Source organism: Carcharodon carcharias, assembly GCF_017639515.1.
Source record: "Carcharodon carcharias isolate sCarCar2 chromosome 39 unlocalized genomic scaffold, sCarCar2.pri SUPER_39_unloc_5, whole genome shotgun sequence".
NCBI classification, from domain to species: Eukaryota; Metazoa; Chordata; class Chondrichthyes; order Lamniformes; family Lamnidae; genus Carcharodon; species Carcharodon carcharias.
In genome coordinates, this window is record NW_024470844.1 from 391,798 (window position 1) to 415,652 (window position 23,855).

The following is a 23,855-nucleotide window of genomic DNA, read 5'->3' on the forward strand; positions in this document are numbered from 1 at the left end:
CCCCCTCCTCTCTCTCTCTCTCACTCATCCCTCTCTCCACACACTGACTCACCCCCTCCTCTCTCTCTCTCACTCACTCACTCGTCCCTCTCTCCACACACTGACTCACCCCCTCATCTCTCTCTCTCTCTCACTCACTCATCCCTCTCTCCACACACTGACTCACCCCCTCCTCTCTCTCTCACTCATTCACTCATCCCTCTCTCCACACACTGACTCACCCCCTCTCTCTCTCTCTCTCTCATCCCTCTCTCCACACACTGACTCACCCCCTCCTCTCTCTCTCACTCATCCCTCTCTCCACACACTGACTCACCCCTTCCTCTCTCTCTCTCTCACTCACTCATCCCTCTCTCCACACACTGACACACCCCTTCCTCTCTCACTCACTCACTCATCACTCTCTCCACACACTGACTCACCCCCTCCTCTCTCTCTCTCACTCACTCACTCATCACTCTCTCCACACACTGACTCACCCCCTCCTCTCTCTCTCTCTCTCTCACTCACTCACTCATCCTTCTCTCCGCACACTGACTCACCCCCCTCCTCTCTCTCTCACTCTCACTCACTCACCCCTCTCTCCACACACTGACTCACCCCCTCCTCTCTCACTCACTCACTCATCACTCTCTCCGCACACTGACTCACCCCCTCCTCTCTCACTCACTCACTCATCACTCTCTCCGCACACTGACTCACCCCCTTCTCTCTCACTCACTCATCCCTCACTCCACACACTGACTCACCCCCTCCTCTCTCACTCACTCACTCATCCCTCTCTCCACACACTGACTCACCCCCTCCTCTCTCACTCACTCACTCACTCATCCCTCTCACCACACACTGACTCACCCCCTTCTCTCTCACTCACTCATCCCTCACTCCACACACTGACTCACCCCCTCCTCTCTCACTCACTCACTCATCCCTCTCTCCACACACTGACTCACCCCCTCCTCTCTCACTCACTCACTCACTCATCCCTCTCACCACACACTGACTCAGCCCCTTCTCTCTCACTCACCCCTCACTCCACACACTGACTCACCCCCTCCTCTCTCACTCACTCACTCACTCATCCCTCTCACCACACACTGACTCACCCCCTCCTCTCTCACTCACTCACTCATCCCTCTCACCACACACTGACTCACCCCCTCCTCTCTCACTCACTCACTCATCCCTCTCTTCACACACTGACTCACCTCCTCATCTCTCTCACTCACTCATCCCTCTCTTCACACACTGACTCACCTCCTCATCTCTCTCTCTCACTCACTCATCCCTCTCTCCACACACTGACTCACCCCCTCATCTCTCTCTCACTCTCACTCACTCATCCCTCTCACCACACACTGACTCACCCCCTCCTCTCTCACTCACTCACCCCTCTCATCACACACTGACTCACCCCCTCCTCTCTCACTCACTCACTCATCACTCTCTCCACACACTGACTCACCCACTCCTCTCTCTCTCTCTCTCTCACTCATCCCTGTCTCCACACACTGACTCACCCCCTCCTCTCTCTCTCACTCATTCACTCATCCCTCTCTCTGCACACTGACTCACCCCCTCCTCTCTCTCTCACTCATTCACTCATCCCTCTCTCTGCACACTGACTCACCCCCTCCTCTCTCTCTCACTCATTCACTCATCCCTCACTCCACACACTGACTCACCCCCTCCTCTCTCTCTCACTCACTCTTCCCTCTCTCCACACACTGACTCACCCCCTCCTCTCTCTCTCACTCATTCACTCATCCCTCTCTCCACACACTGACTCACCCCCTCCTCTCTCTCTCTCTCTCTCACTCATCCCTGTCTCCACACACTGACTCACCCCCTCCTCTCTCTCTCACTCATTCACTCATCCCTCTCTCTGCACACTGACTCACCCCCTCCTCTCTCTCTCACTCATTCACTCATTCCTCACTCCACACACTGACTCACCCCCTCCTCTCTCACTCATTCACTCATCCCTCTCTCTGCACACTGACTCACCCCCTCCTCTCTCTCTCACTCACTCATCCCTCTCTCCACACACTGACTCACCCCCTCCTCTCTCTCTCTCTCTCTCTCCTGTTCTTGCCTCTTTGCTCTTGTCTCTCCCTTTCCCTGCCGCTGCTTTTTGTCTTACGAGCCTGACAGATCCCAGCACCCACCATCTTCCCCCCTCCTGTTTCCCGACTTCACGCCTCAACCCCCTCCCCTCCCCCGCTGTCTTCCCTCCGTGCCCCTCACTCTACTTCACCGGACCCTCCTCTGCTCGTCTTCCTTTTCCCCCAACCCCGCTGGACTGGCTCTGGCACCTCCCCCCCCCCTCCCTCCCTCCCCCCATTAATCTCCGCCACCCACCCTCCCCAGACGTTTCCCCCCTCCCCCTACCGCTGCCCGCCGGACCCCAGTGCCGACTGTTTACCCTCTCTCTCTCTCTCTCTCTCTCTCTGTTCCCCTGGCAGTGGCTCGAGCTCGGAGTCTGAGAGCAGCTCCTATTCCAGCAGCGAGACCCGGACCGGGTACAGGAAGCCCCTGCAGAAAGGCCGGGGCCGTGGGCGGGCGGAGCGTAGTCGGGGGCGAGGACGAATGCAGAGGAACAGACGGTAAGGAGCGGCGGCCAGAGGGAGCCCGGGCACAGCCCGATCCCGGGCTTCCCGTGGCTGCTGGGCGGGGGCAGGGTGGGGGGGGGTGGAATCGGGCCCAAACACCCTTGGGTTTGGAGCTGTGCAATCACCAGCTCAGTGTACCTGGTCTCCAGCGTTCGTGGGTGAGCTTCGCTGCCAGTCTGAATGTCGCTGTATCTCCCTGTGTTGAGTGCCAGGACAGTTAGGAGAATGACCCCTTCCTCCCCCATATGCAGGAATTGTCGCCCCGACTTCCGGCTGTAACCTTAGCGCATTCTCTCCACTTCTTCCCCCGAGTCCGGGTGTCATGTTTGAGCCCCGAGCTCCATAATCCAGGCCAACCCTAAACCCCCCCCCCCCCGGTGCCAGTACTGAGGGAGTGCTGCACTGTCGGTGGTGTCGTCTTTCAGAATGGGACATCATTCTTGGACCCCGTCTTCCCCCTTGGGTGGGACATAAGATGATCCTGCAGCTCAGTTGTTTGGTGGTTGCGGGGGGGGGGGGGGTGGGGTGGGGTGGAGAGTTCTCCCTGGCGCCCTCAGCTCGATGATTGTCCCGTCAGTTTAAAAAAGAAAATAACAATCCGGTCATTATTGCATCGTGCGTGGGATCCTGCTGTGCGCACTTTGGCTCCCACATTTCCTACTTTGTCGTGGTGACGGTTTCAAAATATGCAAAGCGCTTAGAGCTCTGTCACCAGCCATCAAGCTACTTATACCCAAGCGCAAGTGGGATTAGAAAGGGCGCCTGGGAGTTCCCGGGCTGGCATGGACAAGATGGGCGGAATGGCCTCCCTCTGAGCTGTAACTTTTCTATGGTTTGTAACCGTGCCCTCCTGTTGTCTCTGTTGCCTCCGCCACAGGGACTTCGACATGGCAGGAGCTGGCAAGAAGGGCCGCCGGATGAAGCGGCACAGCCAGTTGGCTTTCGAGGACCCCGAGAAGGAGTTCAAGAAGCAGCGGCGGGCGGCTCGCTTCCAGCACGGGCAGCCCAAGAGGCTGCGGGGCGAGCCCCTGGTCCTCCAAATCAACAGCTTCGACAGTGGCTCCGAGCCCCTCGACTGGGACCACATCAAGATCGTGGGCACCAGCCAGGAGATCACCAAGCACTACCTGCGCCTCACCTGCGCCCCTGATCCCTCGACCGTCCGGCCCATCACGGTGAGTGGCTGCGCGGGGTGTGCCCGAGGTTGCGGGCGGGAGGGGCACAACCCCCCCAAAACCGCCTCCCTCGGCTACCTTTCTCTGACTCGCACTCCCTCCGCCTCCCCCTGCAATGTCCAAATTGAGCCAGTGCATCCTGTCGCCGAAAGGAGCCTCTGGGGAAGAGCGATCATAACGCGGGGAAATTTTATATCGGGTTAGTCAAGGCCGAAATGTGGCTCTTAAATCTGGACTAAGCTGGCTGAGGGGTGGGTTGTCTGCATTAGGGTTGGGAACCCCTGGAAAACAAACGCTCTGTGTCCGCCTTCACAATGAAGGACAAAAAAAAAAAGCAACCTGGAGGTAGTGGGGAACCAAGACGAGTGAAAGTAAGGGATTTGAGTACATTAGTGTTGAAGAAGAAATATCGTTGGAGATATTAATGGAAGTAAGTGATGTCAAATCCCTTAGATTTGCTGGCCTGTAAACTAGGGTACTAAATGGTCCCAGTGGATTAGGAGTTAGCAAGCGTTAGGAGGGAGAGAGAAACCGGGAGAGGACAGGCCATTTTGCTGGGACCCATCCTTCGGGATGTGTTGAAAGTCAGAGCCGGCACGGATTTCGGAGAGGAAGGTTGCGGAGAGCCAGCCTCAGGGTGAGCGGGCCCTCCGTTTCCCGACACTCCGAGGGCTGTGAGTCTCGGGAGCCGTGGAGGCTCAGGCCCCCCCCCAAGCCAGCCCTAGGCCAAGCCCGGTGGGTTTGTTGGAGGCCTGGTGGTGGTGGTGGTGGTGGTGGTGGTGGGGGGGGGGGGAGGTGGGTGCGTGGAGAAGGGGCGGGTGGAGATCAGGTCAGCCCCCCCCCGGGTGGTTGTTAACACGCTGGAGCAGCCTCGAGGGGCCAAATGGGCCTCTGTTCTACCTCCTCGTTCCCCCTGTAACGGAGGAAGGCCTTTCAGCGGTCCTCTTGCCCCTCCCCCTTTCGCAGGGAGAGGCCTGGAAACCTCCCCCAATTGACCTTGGCTTTGGCAGGCCCGGATAGCGGGCTTGGCTGCCCTCGGGTGAGGGCTCTTTGGCCGCACAGGGCGATTTCCCACCCCCCCCCCCCCCCCCCTTCCCCAAACACCGTTTTTAGGCGAGGTAGGGAGAGAGGAGCCTTCTTTCCTCAGCCTATTCTCCAACAAGCCTGCCTCCCGATGAAAAATAATAACACAGGGTTCGCGACCTCCCCTCTCCCACCGCCACCGCCTCTCCTCCACGTGATTTCCAGCAAGTCAGCAAAACGGTTGAGTTTCCTTCTCCTGGCCGCGGTTTAAAACGGACAGACACCCCACCCCCCCCCACCACCCCCCCCCCCTTCTCCAGCACCCGCGTTAGGCCGGGCGGTTTCGGTTTCTCTGTTGGCGGTCCCAAGCTTGTTGGGTTAACATCTGGGACTCGCCTCCCGACGCCCAGCTCGTGCCCCGCGCACCTCCCGCTCCGTAAAAAGACAGCTTCGGCCCCCGGGAGAGAGACGATCCCAGCCAGCGCTCCCCACCTCCGAACAACCCCGCTCGCCGCCGTCTCCTCCTCGCCGTTCCCCAAGCTTCCCCCCCCCACCCCCGTCCTGACTCGCTCCGTTTCCACCACCCCCCCCGGATTCCAGTCCTGCCGGTTATCTCGGCCGTCTGCCTGCCTGTTCCGCTGTGGGGGTGGCGGTGGGGTGGGGTTGTGGGGTTTGGGTTCTCGAGGCACTGCGCCGGCCGGCGATGGGGCTTTCCTTTTCACTGTCGGCTCACCTGGTCTGCTTTCCCTTGCCCCTAGGTTCTCAGGAAGTCTCTGGCCATGGTGAAGACTCACTGGGCCTCCCACCAAGATTACGTCTTTGCCTGCGAGCAGCTGAAGTCGATTCGGCAGGACCTGACGGTGAGTTACCCAGCGAACCCGGGCAGTAACCCCCCGGGGTTAACACGTGGGGGTTATCGATCGTGCCCACTCAGTCACACCCCCTCCCCCTGACGGTGAGTTACCCAGCGAACCCGGGGTTAACACGTGGGGGTTATCGATCGTGCCCACTCAGTCACACCCCCTCCCCCTGACGGTGAGTTACCCAGCGAACCCGGGGTTAACACGTGGGGGTTATCGATCGTGCCCACTCAGTCACACCCCCTCCCCCTGACGGTGAGTTACCCAGCGAACCCGGGCGGGACCCCCCGGGGTTAACACGTGGGGGTTATCAATCGCGCCCACTCAGTGACACCCCCTGCCCCATGTTGGATCACATCAACAAGGATTTGCGGCACAGAAATGGGGCCATTTCCATACAAAACAGCAGCAGCAGGAGTAGGCCATTCGGCCCCTCCAGCCTGCTGCTACGCCATTCAGAGAGATCGTGGCTGACCTGATTGTAACCTCAACCCCACATTCCTGCTCCCCCCCTCCCCCCAACTAACCTTAGAGTCCCCTCGTCAATCAAAAACCTGTCCAGCTCGGCCTTAAATAGATTCAACGAGGCACCCTCCGCTGCTTTTTGGGAAAGAGAATTCCACAGAATCCCATCCCTCTGAGGGAAAACATTCTCGTCTCCATCCCCAAATGGGGCCCCTTGTGTTTAAAACGCTGTTGGCCCCTCGTTCCAGTCCCCCCCTCCCCCCCCCCCCCAAACAAGGGGAAACACCCTCCCAGCATCTACCCTGTCAAGTCCCCTCAGGATCTTCTCTATTTCCATAACATTGCCTCTCCTTCCTCTAAACTCCCAACGTGTACAGGCCCAACCTGTCCAACCTTCCCTCACAAGGCAACCCCCTTCATCCCAGGAATCAGTCGAGGGAACCTTCTCCGAACTGCTTCCAGTGCCGTTGTGTCCTCTCTTTAAGCAAGGGGACCACCACTGCATATAGCACCCCAGATGTGGTCCCTCCAATACCCTGTACCATTGTTAGCCAGCTTCCCTACTTGGATATTCCATTCCCCTCGCATTAAATAACAACAAACTACTTCCTTCCTCATCACGTGCTCCGCCTGCAGACAGGCTAACGTTGTGTGATTCCCGTACCAGGACACCCAGATCCCTCTGTACCGCAGGGTTACTGCAACCTCTCTCCATTTAAACAAGGACCTGCTTCTCTAGTCTTCCTGCCAAAGTGCGCAACTTTCCCCACGTCATACGCCATCTGCCACACGTTTTGCCCACTCACTTGACCAGTCTATACCCCTTTGCAGGCTCCTTATGCCCTCCTTACAGCTTACTTTCACACCTCTCTTTTGGAGGATGTGACAAGGGGGGGTGTCAGTAAAGGCGGGTGATGGCGCTCTTGGATTGACAAAAGGCTTCAAATAAGGTTAATAGGCAAGGGAAGGGTTCACGGAGTTGGGAGTGATATATGAGCGTGGCTAAAGGATTGGTTCGTGGGCAGGAAGACGAGAGTGGGCAAGGACTGGACTTTTTCAAGTTGCCAGGGGCTGTGACCTGTGGAGCGTCACAAAGGTCAGCTGTATACATTCTTAGGTAGAACATGATCGCCATAAAGGGAGTTCTCTCGTTCATGAGATGTAGCCTTCGCTAACCGGGCCATCCCCAATTGCCCCTTGAGAAGGTGGTGGTGAGCTGCCTTCTTGAACCGCTGCAGTCCCTGTGGTGTAGGTACACCCACAGTGCTGTTAGGGAGGGAGTTCCAGGATTTTGTCCCTGTGGTGTAGGTACATCCACAGTGCTGTTAGGGAGTTCCAGGATTTTGTCCCTGTGGTGTAGGTACACCCGCAGTGCTGTTAGGGAGGGGGTTTCAGGATTTTGTCCCTGTGGTGTAGGTACACCCACAGTGCTGTTAGAGAGGGAGTTCTAGGATTTTGTCCCTGTGTTGTAGGTACACCCACGGTGCTGTTAGTGAAGGAGTTCCAGGATTTTGTCCCTGTGGTGTAGGTACACCCAGAGTGCTGTTAGGGAGGGAGTTCCAGGATTTTGTCCCTGTGGTGTAGGTACACCCACAGTGCTGTTAGTGAAGGAGTTCCAGGATTTTGTCCCTGTGGTGTAGGTACACCCGCAGTGCTGTTAGGGAGGGGGTTCCAGGATTTTGTCCCTGTGGTGTAGGTACACCCATGGCGCTGGTCAGGGAATCTTAAAATCCTGCGGGAATAGCGAGGGTGCAGCCTCAGGTCCGATCGTTTAGGACCGAGGTGGGGAGAAATGTCTTCACTCAGCAGGTTGCGACCCTGTACAGTTCTCTACCCCCGAAGGTTGTGGATGCCCTGTCGTCGAGTGTGTGTGTGTGTCTCTCTTGTTCGAGAAATCGAGGGACATGAAGAGCGGGTGGGAACGTGGGGCTGAGGCAAAAGACCGGCCGTGTTGATATTGGATGGCCGAGCGGGCTGGAGGGGCTGTCCGCTCCTCTATGCTTCTGTTCCTTCCCGGTAGCTCCACCCTCGGCCGCAAAGCGAGGGCTCCTTCCCTGCGTCCACCCTCCGCGGCTTCAAACCCGGGCCTGGTCGGGCCCCCGCACAGCCGCCTTTATCCCCGGGAAAAGGAGCCCCCGGCCTTTGCGACCACCTCCGTTGAGCTGACGGGCTCGGGAACCTTTGGCTGTGGCAAGCCCGTCGACGGCGGGGCGGACTTAATCGGCTCGCAGGCCACCACCCCCCCAGCCCTGCGGTGAACAGGCTTCCCTCTTTCTCTGCCTTTCCACCCACACCCTCCTCCACAGACCCACTTCACCAGCAAGACCGGTCACCGGCGCCCCCCCCCCGCTGAACGCCGATTGGCCTCTGGCACCTGATGTTAGCGCCTCACCCACCACGGCCCTCAGCCTAGAGGGGTTCCCACGCACCGAGCGCTTTTAGCGGTTTGCATTGGCTCCGACCAGGCTGCTTAGCTCCGGGCAGTTAGAAGGTGGCGTGGCTTGACCTATCCCCGACCCGAGCGCCTGGCCTGACCTTTGCCTGCCCCCCCCACCCCCAGCATTTGACGCCAGTTCGATTGCTTCGATGACCATCCTAGCGCTCGGCGTGTGGCTGGAACCCCCCCCCCCCCGCCGAGCTGAGCGCATCTCCCTCCACTGTCGGCAAGACCCCCACCCCCGACTCCTTCCGTCTCTGTAAAAGCCGCACCACCCCTGCCTCAGCTCATGCCGCTGGTGCCCGGAACCTCCGTCCGTGCCCCCCTCACAGCGGGGGAGGGTCAGAGAGCAGCTCTGTCTCTCCCCTACGCCGGCTGCCCGAACCCTGTGACTAGTCCGGTTGACGCCGACGCGCTCTTGGCCGCTCGCCCCACATCCTATCCTCCAGAAACCCCAGCCCGCCTGCAACCCTGCTTCCCACCTCCCAGGTCCTAAGTTACAGCAGGACCTGATCATTATCCTCCTCACACCTCTCCCCCCCCCCACCCCCCACCCCGCCTCCCCCCAGCACGTCCCGTGAAGCAGGAGCGACTTCGCCAGAACTTTAGCAGCACCTTCATCCCGTGACCTTTCTCCTCTCTTTTCCCCCTAGGTTCAAGGGGTGCGGACAGAGTTCACAGTCGAAGTCTACGAGACTCATGCACGGATAGCGCTGGAGAAGGTAAGAACTCTTCCCCCCCCATCCCACCCCAGAAATGAGGCACGGAGTGGGTTCAGAGAACAGCCTGTGTGGGTTAGAGGTGACTGGGGTGGGGTCAGAGGGCAGCCTGTGTGGGTTAGAGCTGACTGGGGTGGGGGGGGTCAGAGAGCAGCCTGTGTGGGTTAGAGGTGACTGTGGGGGAGTCAGAGAGCAACCTGTGTGGGTTAGAGGTGACTTGGGGGGGGGGTCAGAGAGCAGCCTGTGTGGGTTAGAGGTGCCTTGGGGTGGGGGGTCAGAGAGCAGCCTGTGTGGGTTAGAGGTGACTGGGGGGGTCAGAGAGCAGCCTGTGTGGGTTAGAGGTGACTGTGGGGGGGTCAGAGAGCAGCCTGTGTGGGTTAGAGGTGACTGTGGGGGGGTCAGAGAGCAGCCTGTGTGGGTTAGAGGTGACTGTGGGGGGGTCAGAGAGCAGCCTGTGTGGGTTAGAGGTGACTGGGGGGGGGGTCAGAGAGCAGCCTGTGTGGGTTAGAGGTGACTGTGGGGGGGTCAGAGAGCGGCTCTGTCTCCCCTACGCCGGCTGCCCGAACCCTGTGACTAATCTCTTCACCTCCCTCCGCTTTCCCTCTGACCCAGGGTGACCATGAAGAGTTTAACCAGTGTCAGACACAGCTGAAGTCGCTGTACGGAGAGAGCCTGCCGGGGAACGTGGGAGAATTCGCGGCCTACCGGATCCTCTACTATATCTTCACGCAGAACTCGGGAGGTAAGATTGCAGCCTCACGCTGATTCCCCAGCTCGAACTCCGCCTGGCCATGTCCCCGGACGTCTCACCGACACCCCCTACTCTCTCTCTCTCTCTCCCTGTGCAGACATCACCACGGAGCTGGCCTTCCTCAGCCGGGAGCTGAAGTCGGAGCCGTGCGTGGCACACGCCCTTGCACTGCGGGCAGCTTGGGCCCTCTGCAACTACCACCGCTTCTTCCGGCTCTACAAGGCAGCCCCCCGCATGTCAGCCCACCTCATGGACAAGTTTGTGGAGCGCGAGAGGAAGCAGGCTCTGAAAGCCATGTTAAAAACGTACGTCTCTCTGAGGCGGGGGGGTGGGGGGGGGATGGTGAGGAGGGGTTGCCGGAGGGAGCGACGAGGGCCTGGGGGAGGACGAGGGGTAGGGGTGGGTGAAGAGGCCAGGGAGGGGGAGAGGAGGGTCTTGGGGAGACAGTGAGAGGAGAGTCCGAGGGAGAGAGAGGAGAGTCCGAGGGAGAGAGAGAGGAGAGACTGAGGGAGAAAGAGGAGAGACTGAGGGAGAGAAAGAGGAGAGTCCGAGGGAGAGAGAGAGGAGAGTCCGAGGGAGAGAGAGAGAGGAGAGTCCGAGGAAGAGAGAGAGAGGAGAGTCCGAGGGAGAGAGAGAGAGAGGAGAGTCCGAGGGAGAGAGAGAGGAGAGTCCGAGGGAGAGAGAGAGGAGAGTCCGAGGGAGAGAGAGAGGAGAGTCCGAGGGAGAGAGAGAGGAGAGTCCGAGGGAGAGAGAGAGGAGAGTCCGAGGGAGAGAGAGAGGAGAGTCCGAGGGAGAGAGAGAGGAGAGTCCGAGGGAGAGAGAGAGGAGAGTCCGAGGAAGAGGAGAGTCCAAGGAAGAGGAGAGAGCGAGAGAGAGAGGAGAGTCCGAGGGAGAGGGAGAGAGGGAGAGGAGAGTCCGAGGGAGAGAGTAGAGTCCGAGCTAGAAAGTAGAGTCCGAGGGAGAGAGGAGAGTCCAAGGGAGAGAGGAGAGTCCGAGGGAGAGAGAGAGAGAGGAGAGTCCGAGGGAGAGAGAGAGGAGAGTCCGAGGGAGAGAGAGAGGAGAGTCCGAGGGAGAGAGAGGAGAGTCCGAGGGAGAGAGAGAGGAGAGTCCGAGGGAGAGAGAGAGGAGAGTCCGAGAGAGAGAGGGAGGAGAGTCCGAGGGAGAGGGAGAGGAGAGTCCGAGGGAGAGAGGGAGGGGAGAGTCCGAGGGAGAGAGAGAGAAGAGGAGAGTGCGAGGGAGAGAGAGAGGAGAGTCCGAGGGAGAGAGAGAGAGGAGAGGGAGAGAGGAGAGTCCGAGGGAGAGAGAGAGAGGAGAGTCCGAGGGGGAGAGAGAGAGGAGAGTCCGAGGGAGAGAGAGAGAGGAGAGTCCGAGGGAGAGAGAGAGAGGAGAGTCCGAGGGAGAGAGAGAGAGGAGAGTCCGAGGAAGAGAGAGAGAGGAGAGTCCAAGGGAGAGAGAGAGAGAGAGGAGAGTCCGAGGGAGAGAGAGAGAGGAGAGGGAGAGAGGAGAGTCCGAGGGAGAGAGAGAGGAGAGTCCGAGGGAGAGAGAGAGGAGAGTCCGAGGGAGAGGAGAGTCCAAGGAAGAGGAGAGAGCGAGAGAGAGAGGAGAGTCCGAGGGAGAGGGAGAGAGGGAGAGGAGAGTCCGAGGGAGAGAGTAGAGTCCGAGCTAGAAATTAGAGTCCGAGGGAGAGAGGAGAGTCCGAGGGAGAGAGGAGAGTCCGAGGGAGAGAGGAGAGTCCGAGGGAGAGAGGAGAGTCCGAGGGAGAGAGGAGAGTCCGAGGGAGAGAGGAGAGTCCGAAGGAGAGAGGAGAGTCCGAGGGAGAGAGGAGAGTCCGAGGGTGAGAAGAGAGGAGAGTCCGAGGGTGAGAGAAGAGGAGAGTCCGAGGGAGAGAGAGAGGAGAGTCCGAGGGAGAGAGAGAGGAGAGTCCGAGGGAGAGAGAGAGAGGAGAGTCCGAGGGAGAGAGAGGAGAGTCCGAGGGAGAGAGAGAGGAGAGTCCGAGGGAGAGAGAGAGCAGAGTCTGAGGGAGAGAGAGAGCAGAGTCTGAGGGAGAGAGAGAGGAGAGTCCGAGGGAGAGAGAGAGGAGAGTCCGAGGGAGAGAGAAAAGAGTCCGAGGGAGAGAGAGTAGAGTCCGAGGGAGAGGAGAGTCCGAGGGAGAGGGAGAGGAGAGCCCGAGGGAGAGAGAGAGGAGAGCCCGAGGGAGAGAGAGAGGAGAGCCCGAGGGAGAGAGAGAGGAGAGCCCGAGGGAGAGAGAGAAGAGAGCCCGAGGGAGGGAGAGAGGAGAGCCCGAGGGAGAGAGAGAGGAGAGCCCGAGGGAGAGAGAGAGGAGAGTCCGAGGGAGAGAGAGAGGAGAGTCCGAGGAAGAGGAGAGAGCGAGGGAGAGAGCGAAGAGTCCGAGGGATAGAGCGAGAGAGAGAGGAGAGTCCGAGGGAGAGGGAGAGAGGGAGAGGAGAGTCCGAGGGAGAGAGGAGAGTCCGAGGGAGAGAGGAGAGTCCGAGGGAGAGAGGAGAGTCCGAGGGAGAGAGGAGAGTCCGAGGGTGAGAGGAGAGGAGAGTCCGAGGGAGAGAGAGAGAGGCGAGTCCGAGGGAGAGAGGCGAGTCCGAGGGAGAGAGGAGAGTCCGAGGGAGAGAGAGAGGAGAGTCCGAGGGAGAGAGAGAGGAGAGTCCAAGAGAGAGCGAGGAGAGTCCGAGGGAGAGAGAGCGAGGAGAGTCCGAGGGAGAGAGAGCGAGGAGAGTCCGAGGGAGAGAGAGAGAGGAGAGTCCGAGGGAGAGAGAGAGAGGAGAGTCCGAGGGAGAGAGAGAGAGGAGAGTCCGAGGGAGAGAGAGAGAGGAGAGTCCGAGGGCGAGAGAGAGAGGAGAGTCCGAGGGCGAGAGAGAGAGGAGAGTCCGAGGGAGAGAGAGAGAGGAGAGTCCGAGGGAGAGAGAGAGAGGAGAGTCCGAGGGAGAGAGAGAGAGGAGAGTCCGAGGGAGAGAGAGAGAGGAGAGTCCGAGGGAGAGAGAGAGAGGAGAGTCCGAGGGAGAGAGAGAGAGGAGAGTCCGAGGAGAGAGAGAGAGGAGAGTCCGAGGGAGAGAGAGAGAGGAGAGTCCGAGGGAGAGAGAGAGAGGAGAGTCCGAGGGAGAGAGAGAGAGGAGAGTCCGAGGGAGAGAGAGAGAGGAGAGTCCGAGGGAGAGAGAGAGAGAGAGGAGAGTCCGAGGGAGAGAGAGAGAGAGAGGAGAGTCCGAGGGAGAGAGAGAGAGAGAGGAGAGTCCGAGGGAGAGAGAGAGAGAGAGGAGAGTCCGAGGGAGAGAGAGAGAGAGAGGAGAGTCCGAGGGAGAGAGAGAGAGAGAGGAGAGTCCGAGGGAGAGAGAGAGAGGAGAGTCCGAGGGAGAGAGAGAGAGGAGAGTCCGAGGGAGAGAGAGAGAGGAGAGTCCGAGGGAGAGAGGAGACTCCGAGGGAGAGAGAGAGGAGACTCCGAGGGAGAGAGAGAGGAGAGTCCGAGGGAGAGGAGAGTCCGAGGGAGAGAGAGGAGAGTCCGAGGGAGAGGAGAGTCCGAGGGAGAGGGAGAGGAGAGTCCGAGGGAGAGAGGAGACTCCGAGGGTGAGAGAGAGGAGAGTCCGAGGGAGAGAGAGAGGAGAGTCCGAGGGAGAGAGAGAGGAGAGTCCGAGGGAGAGAGAGAGGAGAGTCCGAGGGAGAGAGAGAGGAGAGTCCGAGGGAGAGGAGAGTCCGAGGGAGAGAGAGGAGAGTCCGAGGGAGAGGGAGAGGAGAGTCCGAGGGAGAGGGAGAGGAGAGTCCGAGGGAGAGGGAGAGGAGAGTCCGAGGGAGAGGGAGAGGAGAGTCCGAGGGAGAGAGAGTGGGAGAGTCCGAGGAAGGGGAGAGTCCGAGGAAGAGGAGAGTGCGAGGGAGAGAGCGAGAGAGAGAGAGGAGAGTCGGAGGGAGAGAGAGCGAGAGAGTTAGCAGAGTCCGAGGGAGAGGGAGAGAGAGAGAGGAGAGTCCGAGGGGGAGAGAGAGGGAGAGGAGAGTCCGAGGGGGAGAGAGAGGGAGAGGAGAGTCCGAGGAAGAGGAGAGTCCGAGGGAGAGGAGAGTCCGAGGGAGAGGAGAGTCCGAGGGAGAGGAGAGTGCGAGGGAGAGAGACAGTCCGAGGGAGAGAGCGAGAGAGAGGAAAGTCCGAGGGAGAGAGGGAGAGGAGAGTCCGAGGGAGAGAGAGAGAGGAGAGTCCGAGGGAGAGAGGAGAGTCCGAGGGAGAGAGGAGAGTCCGAGGGAGAGAGGAGAGTCCGAGGGAGAGAGGAGAGTCCGAGGGAGAGAGGAGAGTCCGAGGGAGAGAGGAGAGTCCGAGGGAGAGAGTAGAGTCCGAGTGAGAGGGAGAGAGAGAGGAGAGTCCGAGGGAGAGAGAGAGAGGAGAGTCCGAGGGAGAGAGAGAGAGGAGAGTCCGAGGGAGAGAGAGAGAGGAGAGTCCGAGGGAGAGAGAGAGAGGAGAGTCCGAGGGAGAGAGAGAGAGGAGAGTCCGAGGGAGAGAGAGGAGAGTCCGAGAGAGAGAGAGGAGAGTCCGTGAGAGAGAGAGGAGAGTCCGAGAGAGAGAGAGGAGAGTCCGAGAGAGAGAGAGGAGAGTCCGTGAGAGAGAGAGGAGAGTCCGAGAGAGAGAGAGGAGAGTCCGAGAGAGGGAGAGGAGAGTCCGAGAGAGAGAGAGGAGAGTCCGAGAGAGAGAGAGAGAGAGAGGAGCGTCCGAGAGAGAGAGAGAGAGAGAGAGAGAGGAGAGTCCGAGAGAGAGAGGAGAGTCCGAGAGAGAGAGAGAGGAGTCCGAGAGAGAGAGAGAGGAGAGTCCGAGAGAGAGAGAGGAGAGTCCGAGAGAGAGAGGAGAGTCCGAGAGAGAGAGGAGAGTCCGAGAGAGAGAGGAGAGTCCGAGAGAGAGAGGAGAGTCCGAGAGAGAGAGGAGAGTCCGAGAGAGAGAGGAGAGTCCGAGAGAGAGAGGAGAGTCCGAGAGAGAGAGGAGAGTCCGAGAGAGAGAGGAGAGTCCGAGAGAGAGAGGAGAGTCCGAGAGAGAGAGGAGAGTCCGAGAGAGAGAGGAGAGTCCGAGAGAGAGAGGAGAGTCCGAGAGAGAGAGGAGAGTCCGAGAGAGAGAGGAGAGTCCGAGAGAGAGAGGAGAGTCCGAGAGAGAGAGGAGAGTCCGAGAGAGAGAGGAGAGTCCGAGAGAGAGAGGAGAGTCCGAGAGAGAGAGGAGAGTCCGAGAGAGAGAGGAGAGTCCGAGAGAGAGAGAGAGAGGAGAGTCCGAGAGAGAGAGAGAGAGGAGAGTCCGAGAGAGAGAGAGAGAGGAGAGTCCGAGAGAGAGAGAGAGAGGAGAGTCCGAGAGAGAGAGAGAGAGAGGAGAGTCCGAGAGAGAGAGAGAGAGGAGAGTCCGAGAGAGAGAGAGAGAGAGGAGAGTCCGAGAGAGAGAGAGAGAGGAGAGTCCGAGAGAGAGAGAGAGAGGAGAGTCCGAGAGAGAGAGAGAGAGAGGAGAGTTCGAGAGAGAGAGGGGAGAGTCCGAGAGAGAGAGAGAGGGGAGAGTCCGAGAGAGAGAGAGAGAGAGGAGAGTCCGAGAGAGAGAGAGAGGAGAGTCCGAGAGAGAGAGAGAGAGAGGAGAGTCCGAGAGAGAGAGAGAGAGAGGAGAGTCCGAGAGAGAGAGAGAGAGAGAGGAGAGTCCGAGAGAGAGAGAGAGAGAGGAGAGTCCGAGAGAGAGAGAGAGAGAGGAGAGTCCGAGAGAGAGAGAGGAGAGTCCGAGAGAGAGAGAGAGAGGAGAGTCCGAGAGAGAGAGAGAGAGAGGAGAGTCCGAGAGAGAGAGAGAGAGAGAGTCCGAGAGAGAGAGGAGAGTCCGAGAGAGAGAGAGAGAGGATGTCCGAGAGAGAGGGAGAGAGAGGAGAGTCCGAGAGAGAGAGAGGAGAGTCCGAGAGAGAGAGAGAGAGGAGAGTCCGAGAGAGAGAGGAGAGTCCGAGAGAGGAGAGTCCGAGAGAGAGAGAGAGAGAGAGGAGAGTCCGAGAGAGAGAGGAGAGTCCGAGAGAGAGAGAGAGAGAGAGAGGAGAGTCCGAGAGAGAGAGGAGAGTCCGAGAGAGAGAGAGAGAGGAGAGTCCGAGAGAGAGAGGAGAGTCCGAGAGAGAGAGGAGAGTCCGAGAGAGAGAGAGAGAGGAGAGTCCGAGAGAGAGAGAGAGAGAGAGGAGAGTCCGAGAGAGAGAGGAGAGTCCGAGAGAGAGAGAGAGAGAGAGAGGAGAGTCCGAGAGAGAGAGGAGAGTCCGAGAGAGAGAGAGAGGAGAGTCCGAGAGAGAGAGGAGAGTCCGAGAGAGAGAGGAGAGTCCGAGAGAGAGAGAGAGAGGAGAGTCCGAGAGAGAGAGAGAGGAGAGTCCGAGAGAGAGAGAGAGGAGAGTCCGAGAGAGAGAGAGAGAGGAGAGTCCGAGGGAGAGAGAGAGGAGAGTCCGAGAGAGAGAGAGGAGAGTCCGAGAGAGAGAGAGGAGAGTCCGAGGGAGAGAGAGAGAAGAGGAGAGTCCGAGAGAGAGAGAGAGGAGAGTCCGAGGGGGAGAGAGAGAAGAGGAAAGTCCGAGGGAGAAAGAGAGAGGAGAGTTCGAGGGGGAGAGAGAGAGGAGAGTCCGAGGGAGAGATCCCGAGGTGGAGGGAGAGGCTGTCCTGCTGAAGCTGGAGTGTGTTTGGGGTGTGGAGGAAGAGGCCGAGCTGGTGCCTGGGTGGGGGGGGGAGAGAGTTGCAGAGTATGTGCGGTGGGTGGACGCCTCCCTGCTGTAGGGTGGTCAGTCTGGGGGTTAGTGTGCCCAGCCCTGGTCACCATGGTGAACCACAGCCTGGCCAGAGGCCAGCCCTCAGCTGTACTCCTGTCCCGGGTAAGTATCCTCCGTTTACACACACTCGCTTGCTGGTACCGAACGTGGGCAGGCAAACCGTCCAAGCTTTTCCTCTCGCACTCATCAGGGCAGAGACCCCCCCCCGCCAGTGGCAGAGGGGGAGCAGCAGCAACATGGACGTGCCCAACGGCCGGACCTGTTGCTTTTGTTCACGGAGGGCCAGGCCCCTGCGTATGAACATGAGTAGCTTGTAGCATGTAAAGGTGAGCTACACTGCCAGCCTGACTGATGACCTTAAATTGTCGCCGTAAGTTGTTGGGGGTGGGGGGAGGGGGGGTGGGGTGGGGTGGGGGAGGGGGTTGGGTGCGCACTCGTGATTGTCCAGTCAGTGCTGTCCAGACGCAGAATCCCCTCTCTCCGACGCGCCCCTTGGTGGAGCGCAGTCACTGTTGGTGACAGGCAGCGCCTTGATGAGCGTGCGGTGAAAAGCTGCGACTGACTTGTCTCTCCTTCCCTGTTTTTCCTACCCCCCCCCCCGCGGGTCAGCCGGGTTTGTGGTAGTGGGGAAGCCGGGATGAACCGGCAAGGTCCTGGCAATGGGGTGGGGGGGTGTGGTGGGGGAGGGAGGCAGGGGAGCCTGTGGCCCTCCCCAACAGGCTCCAGTGGTTTGGTTGGCTCGCTTGCCGTGTGAGTGGCGTGTGAGTGAAGTGGGGTATTGCCCGATGCTACTGGGGTGCACACCCACCCCCTTCCAGCAGCGGCACCCACACCCCCCCCCCCCCCCTCCACCCACCCCTCCACCCCCCCCCCCCCCCCCCCCCCTCCAACCTGCTTTCCTGGGACGCGAGTGTGTCAGTAGGAGCACTGTAGTGAGTCTGGATGGCGTGGTGTGTGGGGGTGTGGGTGTGGGGTGGGGGTGTGGGTGTGGGGTGGGGGTGGGGGGGGGGTGTGTGTGAGTGGGTGTGTGGGCGAGTGAGAGTGGGTGTGTGGGTGTGTGGGGTGAGTGTGAGTGGGTATGTGTGAGTGTGGGTGTGTGTGGGGGTGAGTGGGTGTGTGGGGGGGATGGATGTGAGTGGGTGAGTGGGTGGGTGTGAGTGGGTGAGTGTGGGTGTGAGTGGGTGGGTGTGTGTGTGTGGGTGTGTATGAGTGTGTGTGAGAGAGAGTGGGTGTGTGTGTGTATGAGTGGGTGTGTGTGTGGGAGTAGGTGTGTGTGTGTGTATGAGTGTGTGAGAGTGGGTGGGTGTGTGTGAGTGTGGATGAGTGGGTGCGTGTGTGTGTATGAATGGGTGCGTATGTGTATGAGTGGATGTGTGTGAGTGGGTGTTTGTGTGTGTGGGTGTTTGTGTGTGTGAGAGAGTGGGTGTGTGTGTATGAGTGTGTATGAGTGTGGGGGTGTGTGTGTGTATGAGTGGGTGTGTGTGTGTATGAGTGGGTGTGTGTGTATGAGTGTGGGGGTGTGTGTATGAGATGGTGTGTGGGTGTGTATGAGTGTGTGTGTGTGTGGGTGTGTATGAGTGGCCGTGTATGAGTGGGTGTGGGTGTGTGTGTGTGTGTGTATGAGTGGGTGTGTGTGTGTGTGTATGAGTGGGTGTGTGTGTGTGTATGAGTGGGTGTGTGGGTGTGTATGAGTGGGTGTGTGGGTGTGTATGAGTGGATGTGTGGGTGTGTATGAGTGGGTGTGTGGGGGTGTGTGAGTAGGGGTGTGTGTGTGTGTGTGGGTGTTTGTGTGAGTGGGTGTGTGGGAGAGAGAGTGGGTGTGTGGGGGTGTATGAGTGGGTGTGTGGGGGTGTGTGTGTATGAGTGGGTGTTTGTGTGTGTGAGTGGGTGTTTGTGTGTGTGAGTGGGTGTGTGTGTGTGTGTGTGTGAGAGAGTGTGTGTATGAGTGTGGGTGTGTGTATGTATGTGTGGGTGTGTGTGTGAGTGTGTGCGTGTATGAGTGTGTGTGAGTGGGTGTGTGTGTGTGTGTGAGTGTGTGTGTGTGTATGTGTGCGTGGGTGCAGGTGTGTGTATGTATGTGTGTGTGTGTGTGTATATGTGTGTGGGTGTGTGTGTGTGTATATGTGTGTGGGTGTGTGTGTGTGTATGAGTGTGTGGGTGTGTGTGTGTGTATGTATGTGTGGGTGTGTGTGTGTGTATGTATGTGCGGGTGTGTGTGTATGTGTGTGTATGTGTGTGGGTGTGTGTGTATGTGTGCGGGTGTGTGTGTGTGTATGTGTCTGTGTGTGTGTGTATGTGCGGGTGTGTGTGTATGAGTGTGTGTGTGTATGAGTGTGTCAGTGTGTGTGTGTATGTGCGGGTGTGTGTGTATGTGTGCGGGTGTGTGTGTATGTGTGCGGGTGTGTGTGTATGTGCGGGTGTGTGTATGTGTGCGGGTGTGTGTGTATGAGTGTGTGTGTATGTGTGCGGGGGTGTGTGTGTGTATGTGTGCGGGGGTGTGTGTATGAGTGTGTGTGTGTGCGGGTGTGTGTGTGTATGTGTGTGTGTGCAGGTGTGTGTGTATGAGTGTGTCAGTGTGTGTGTGTATGTGCGGGTGTGTGTGAGTGTGTATGTGTGTGGGTGTGTGTGTATGAGTGTGTGTGTGTGTGTGTCAATGTGTGTATGTGTGCGGGTGTGAGTGTGTGTATGTGTGCGGGTGTGTGTGTGTCAGTGTGTGTGTATGTGTGTGTCAGTGTGTGTGTGTGTGTATGTGTGTGGGTGTGTGTGTATGAGTGTGTGTGCGCGGGTGCGGGTGTGTGTGTGTGTATGAGTGTGTGTGTGTGTGTATGTGAGTGTGTGTATTTGTGCGGGTGTGTGTGTATGAGTGTGTCAGTGTGTGGGTGTGTGAGTGTGGGGGGTTCGGGTTCCCCTGCCTTGCCCCCTGCTGCAGGCTGCTGTGTATTTTTGCTCTCCGGTTTATGTAGAAGTGTCCTTGCTGTGTTACTGTTGTCTCTCGCTAACCTTTTTTTTTTGCCCGCCTCTTTCTCTCCTCTCCTCTCTCGTTCTCTCTCTCTCTCTCTCTCTCCTGCCCTCTAGTTACCGGCCAGCGTTACCTGTCTCCTATGTGCAGTCTGAACTAGCCTTCGATAACGAGGACGAGTGTGAAGTGTTCCTGGCCCCACTGGCCCTCACCTTCCTCAAATCCGATAGCACCAAGATCGACTGCAAGCAAAGTGTCTTGCAGCTGCCGAATTTCTGACCCTCCCCCTCCCCCCAGCATGTGTCTGATCGAGGGAGGGCGAGCGGGGGAGAGGGGTGGTGAGGGCGAGGCGGGGTGGGTGTTGGTCTCGCAGCGTAACCATCCCCCTCGAGTGGAGGAAGATGTCCGGTGTCTCTCGCCCCACACCACACCCCCCGACGTCTGCATTTTCTTTTCTCCCAGACCCCCACCTTGGTAAAGCCCACCCCCCCCCCCCCCCCCCCCCCCCCCCCCCCCCACTGTCTCCGGCACACACTCCCCACCCCACCCCCTCTCGGAGCGCGGGAGAGAGGGAGAGGGAGTGACGCCTCTCTTCCCGGCTAGCGTTCCGCCCTGGGCTGTGCAGCGTTCCGAGGGTTGGCACCTCCCATGGAGAGACTTAGCAGCCCCTGTCCGGTCCAGTCCAGTCCAGTCCACTCCCCCCACCCCCCCCACCCCCACCACAAAGAGCACTCAGCGATTCTCCCAGGTTGTGGGACTGTCTGGAGGATGGTGCTTCTGGATTTGAGGGATCTGCTGTGGTTTTGATATATCGCTGCCAAACTCGTGAATGTAAATGGTTTAACAAAGCTGATTTATTTTGTGTTTGTGTATATATAACGTGTATATTTATATAGAGATAAAAGATTGTGCATTTAAAGATCTTTGCTTTAAATTTAAGAATCTGTACAGACGTCAACCGCCAGACTTGCAAGACCGACCAACTGGTTTCTCCCCCCCACACCCTCCTCCCTCACCCCGTCCACTCTCTTCCCCACCCTTCCCCCCCCCCCGACTCCCAACCCCCCCCTTTACCCCTTTTTTTTAGCAATCAAGTCTATAACTTTGTAAAGTTTTCATGTGTGTATATTTTTGTACTTTGTCACAATGAGACGCTAACTATGTTTCAGTTTTTCTCTCTCTCTCTCTCTCTCCCCCTCCCCGATCTCTCTCTTTCTCTCTCTCTCTCTCTCTCTCGTTCCCCCCTCTCCGGTCACCTTGAGGGAGCGATGGAACCAACAACGCGATCAAAACAAAAAAAAAATATATATATATACACGTAACAAAGCGAGCGTTGAGAACCCAAAGAGTGAAAAGAGATAAAAAGCCCGAGCGACTTGACTGTGCGCCCAGCGAGAGGGGAGTCCGCGCGTCTCACCAGCTTTCTCTGCGGCTGGAGCCATGAGCGATGGGACTGTGTCTCTGCACTGAATCTTGAGCGAACGGAGGCAGATCTCTTTATGTCTTGAGCCGAAGTCAAAAGGATAACAGAAGAGAGGGACTTGGAGTTGTCTTTGTTGAGAAGTTTGAGAGGGAGATGAGGCCGTGCCAGGAAGATTAAATGGTGCAAAAGGGAGCGACGAAAGGTGCGGTGTTACTCCCCCACCACCCAACTTCCTCCTCCTCCTCCCCCCCCCCCCCCCCCCCCCCCCCCCCCCCCTCCCCTGCTGCCCCTATGTGGCGTTGTTCTGCTGTTCTGCCTTCCTCGCTGTTGGGAGGGGTTGTGGGGGGGGGGGATGGGGGCGGGGGGGAAGAAATGCCTATGTCCGATCAGCCGTGTTTTCTTTTCAGGTGGTAGTCACAGGATCGTATCTCAGACGCCGGGAGTCTGCGGACACCCTCTTCACCGTTTTGCCCACCTTGTGCATCTCCCCCCCCATCCCTCCCCCTTCCCCCTCCCACAACCCTTTCCCTCCCTCCTGCCTCCCAATGGAATCTGTTACTCTACCCCTACCCTCCCTTGCACTCCCGCCAGGACCAACGCAGCTGCTTTTTGTTTTCGTTTTTAAAACCGCACCAACTCGTCCCTGCCCTCCCCTCCCCACCACCCCACCCCTCAACACCTCGTCACCCCCCCCCCCGCCTCCTCTCCCACCCCCCCTACCCCAACACCAAACCAATCCTCCAACCTTTTCACAGAATGAATAATGTTTTTGAATTCCTGTCGCCAATGTGTGAAATAAATCCTTTGAACAGATTTGGTTATGGGCGTCTCGTCACTCCTGCGGTGTGTTTTTACTCTACCGAACCCCGTGCTGTCCCTGTCCTGGGAGTGTTTGATCGGGTCGATGTAGGGGGAGATTTACTCTGTATCTAACCCCGTGCTGTACCTGTCCTGGGAGTGTTTGATGGGGACAGTGTAGAGGGAGCTTTACTCTGTATCTAACTCCGTGCTGTACCTCTCCTGGGAGTGTTTGATGGGGACAGTGTAGAGGGAGCTTTACTCTGTATCTAACTCCGTGCTGTACCTCTCCTGTGAGTGTTTGATGGGGACAGTGTAGAGGGAGCTTTGCTCTGTATCTAACCCCGTGCTGTACCTCTCCTGTGAGTGTTTGATGGGGACAGTGTAGAGGGAGATTTACTCTGTATCTAACCCTGTGCTGTACCTGTCCTGGGAGTGTTTGATGCGGACAGTGTAGAGGGAGCTTTACTCTGTATCTAACCCTGTGCTGTACCTGTCCTGGGAGTGTTTGATGGGGACGGTGTAGAGGGAGATTTACTCTGTATCTAACCCCGTGCTGTACCTGTCCTGGGAGTGTTTGATGCGGACAGTGTAGAGGGAGCTTTACTCTGTATCTAACCCTGTGCTGTACCTGTCCTGGGAGTGTTTGATGCGGACAGTGTAGAGGGAGCTTTACTCTGTATCTAACCCTGTGCTGTACCTGTCCTGGGAGTGTTTGATGGGGACGGTGTAGAGGGAGATTTACTCTGTACCTAACCCATTTGTTGTACCTGTCCTGTGAGTGTTTGATGCTGACAGTGTAGAGGGAGCTTTACTCTGTGTCTAACCCCGTGCTGTACCTGTCCTGGGAGTGTTTGATGAGGACAGTGTAGAGGGAGATTTACTCTGTATCTAACCCTGTGCTGTACCTGTCCTGGGAGTGTTTGATGAGGACAGTGTAGAGGGAGATTTACTCTGTATCTAACCCCGTGCTGTACCTGTCCTGGGAGTGTTTGATGGTGACAGTGTAGAGGGAGCTTTACTCTGTATCTAACCCTGTGCTGTACCTGTCCTGGGAGTGTTTGATGGAGACAGTGTAGAGGGAGCTTTACTCTGTATCTAACCCCGTGCTGCACCTGTCCTGGGAGTGTTTGATGGGGACAGTGTAGAGGGAGCTTTACTCTGTATCTAACCCTGTGCTGTACCTGTCCTGGGAGTGTTTGATGGTGACAGTGTAGAGGGAGCTTTACTCTGTATCTAACCCCGTACTGTACCTGTCCTGGGAGTGTTTGATGGGGACGGTGTAGAGGGAGATTTACTCTGTATCTAACCCTGTGCTGTACATGTCCTGGGAGTGTTTGATGGGACAGTGTAGAGGGAGCTTTACCCTGTATCTAACCCCGTGCTGTACCTGTCCTGGGAGTGTTTGATAGGGACAGTGTAGAGGGAGCTTTACTCTGTATCTAACCCCGTGCTGTATCTGTCCTGGGAGTGTTTGATGGGGACGATGTAGAGGGAGCTTTACTCTGTATCTAACCCCATGCTGTATCTGTCCTGGGAGTGTTTGATGGGTCAGTGTAGAGCGAGCTTTACTCTCAACTCTCCACCCTGCTCTCTTGCCCACATGTCTGTCCTTAGCTTGCTGCATTGTTCCAGTGAAGCTCAATGCAAACTGGAGGAACAACACCTCATCTTCCGACTAGGCAATTTACAGCCTTCCGGACCGAATATTGAGTTCCACAACTTTAGATCATGAACTCCCTCCTCCATCCCACCCCCTTTCTGTTTCTTCCCCCTTCCTTTTTTTTCCAATAAGTTACATAGATTTTTCTTTTCCCACTTATTTCCATTATTTTAAATGTATTTCCAGCCATTGTTTATCTCTACCTTTTATGCCCTTTTAGTATTATTTCACCCCACCCCCAGTAG

The 23,855-nt window shown here is 57.8% G+C and overlaps 1 protein-coding gene across 5 annotated transcripts in view; it reads left to right on the top strand.

The window, feature by feature from the left end:
* leng8 (leukocyte receptor cluster (LRC) member 8) overlaps nucleotides 1–21,962 on the top strand; it is a 64,526-nt gene extending 42,564 nt beyond the window's left edge. For 3 of the 5 annotated variants that reach the window (XM_041182370.1, XM_041182369.1, XM_041182372.1), the window contains 7 exons: nucleotides 2,466–2,606; nucleotides 3,490–3,787; nucleotides 5,569–5,670; nucleotides 9,226–9,294; nucleotides 9,904–10,033; nucleotides 10,140–10,347; nucleotides 19,843–20,207. In XM_041182370.1, coding sequence (XP_041038304.1) covers nucleotides 2,466–2,606; nucleotides 3,490–3,787; nucleotides 5,569–5,670; nucleotides 9,226–9,294; nucleotides 9,904–10,033; nucleotides 10,140–10,347; nucleotides 19,843–20,005 — 1,111 coding nt within the window. In that variant the 3' untranslated portion in view covers nucleotides 20,006–20,207. Of the gene's footprint in view, nucleotides 1–2,465; nucleotides 2,607–3,489; nucleotides 3,788–5,568; nucleotides 5,671–9,225; nucleotides 9,295–9,903; nucleotides 10,034–10,139; nucleotides 10,348–19,842; nucleotides 20,208–21,053; nucleotides 21,352–21,556 lie in introns of those variants that run through there. The other 2 variants (XR_005942329.1, XM_041182371.1) reach the window with 2 other exon arrangements.
* The last annotated feature ends 1,893 nt before the right edge of the window (nucleotides 21,963–23,855 follow it).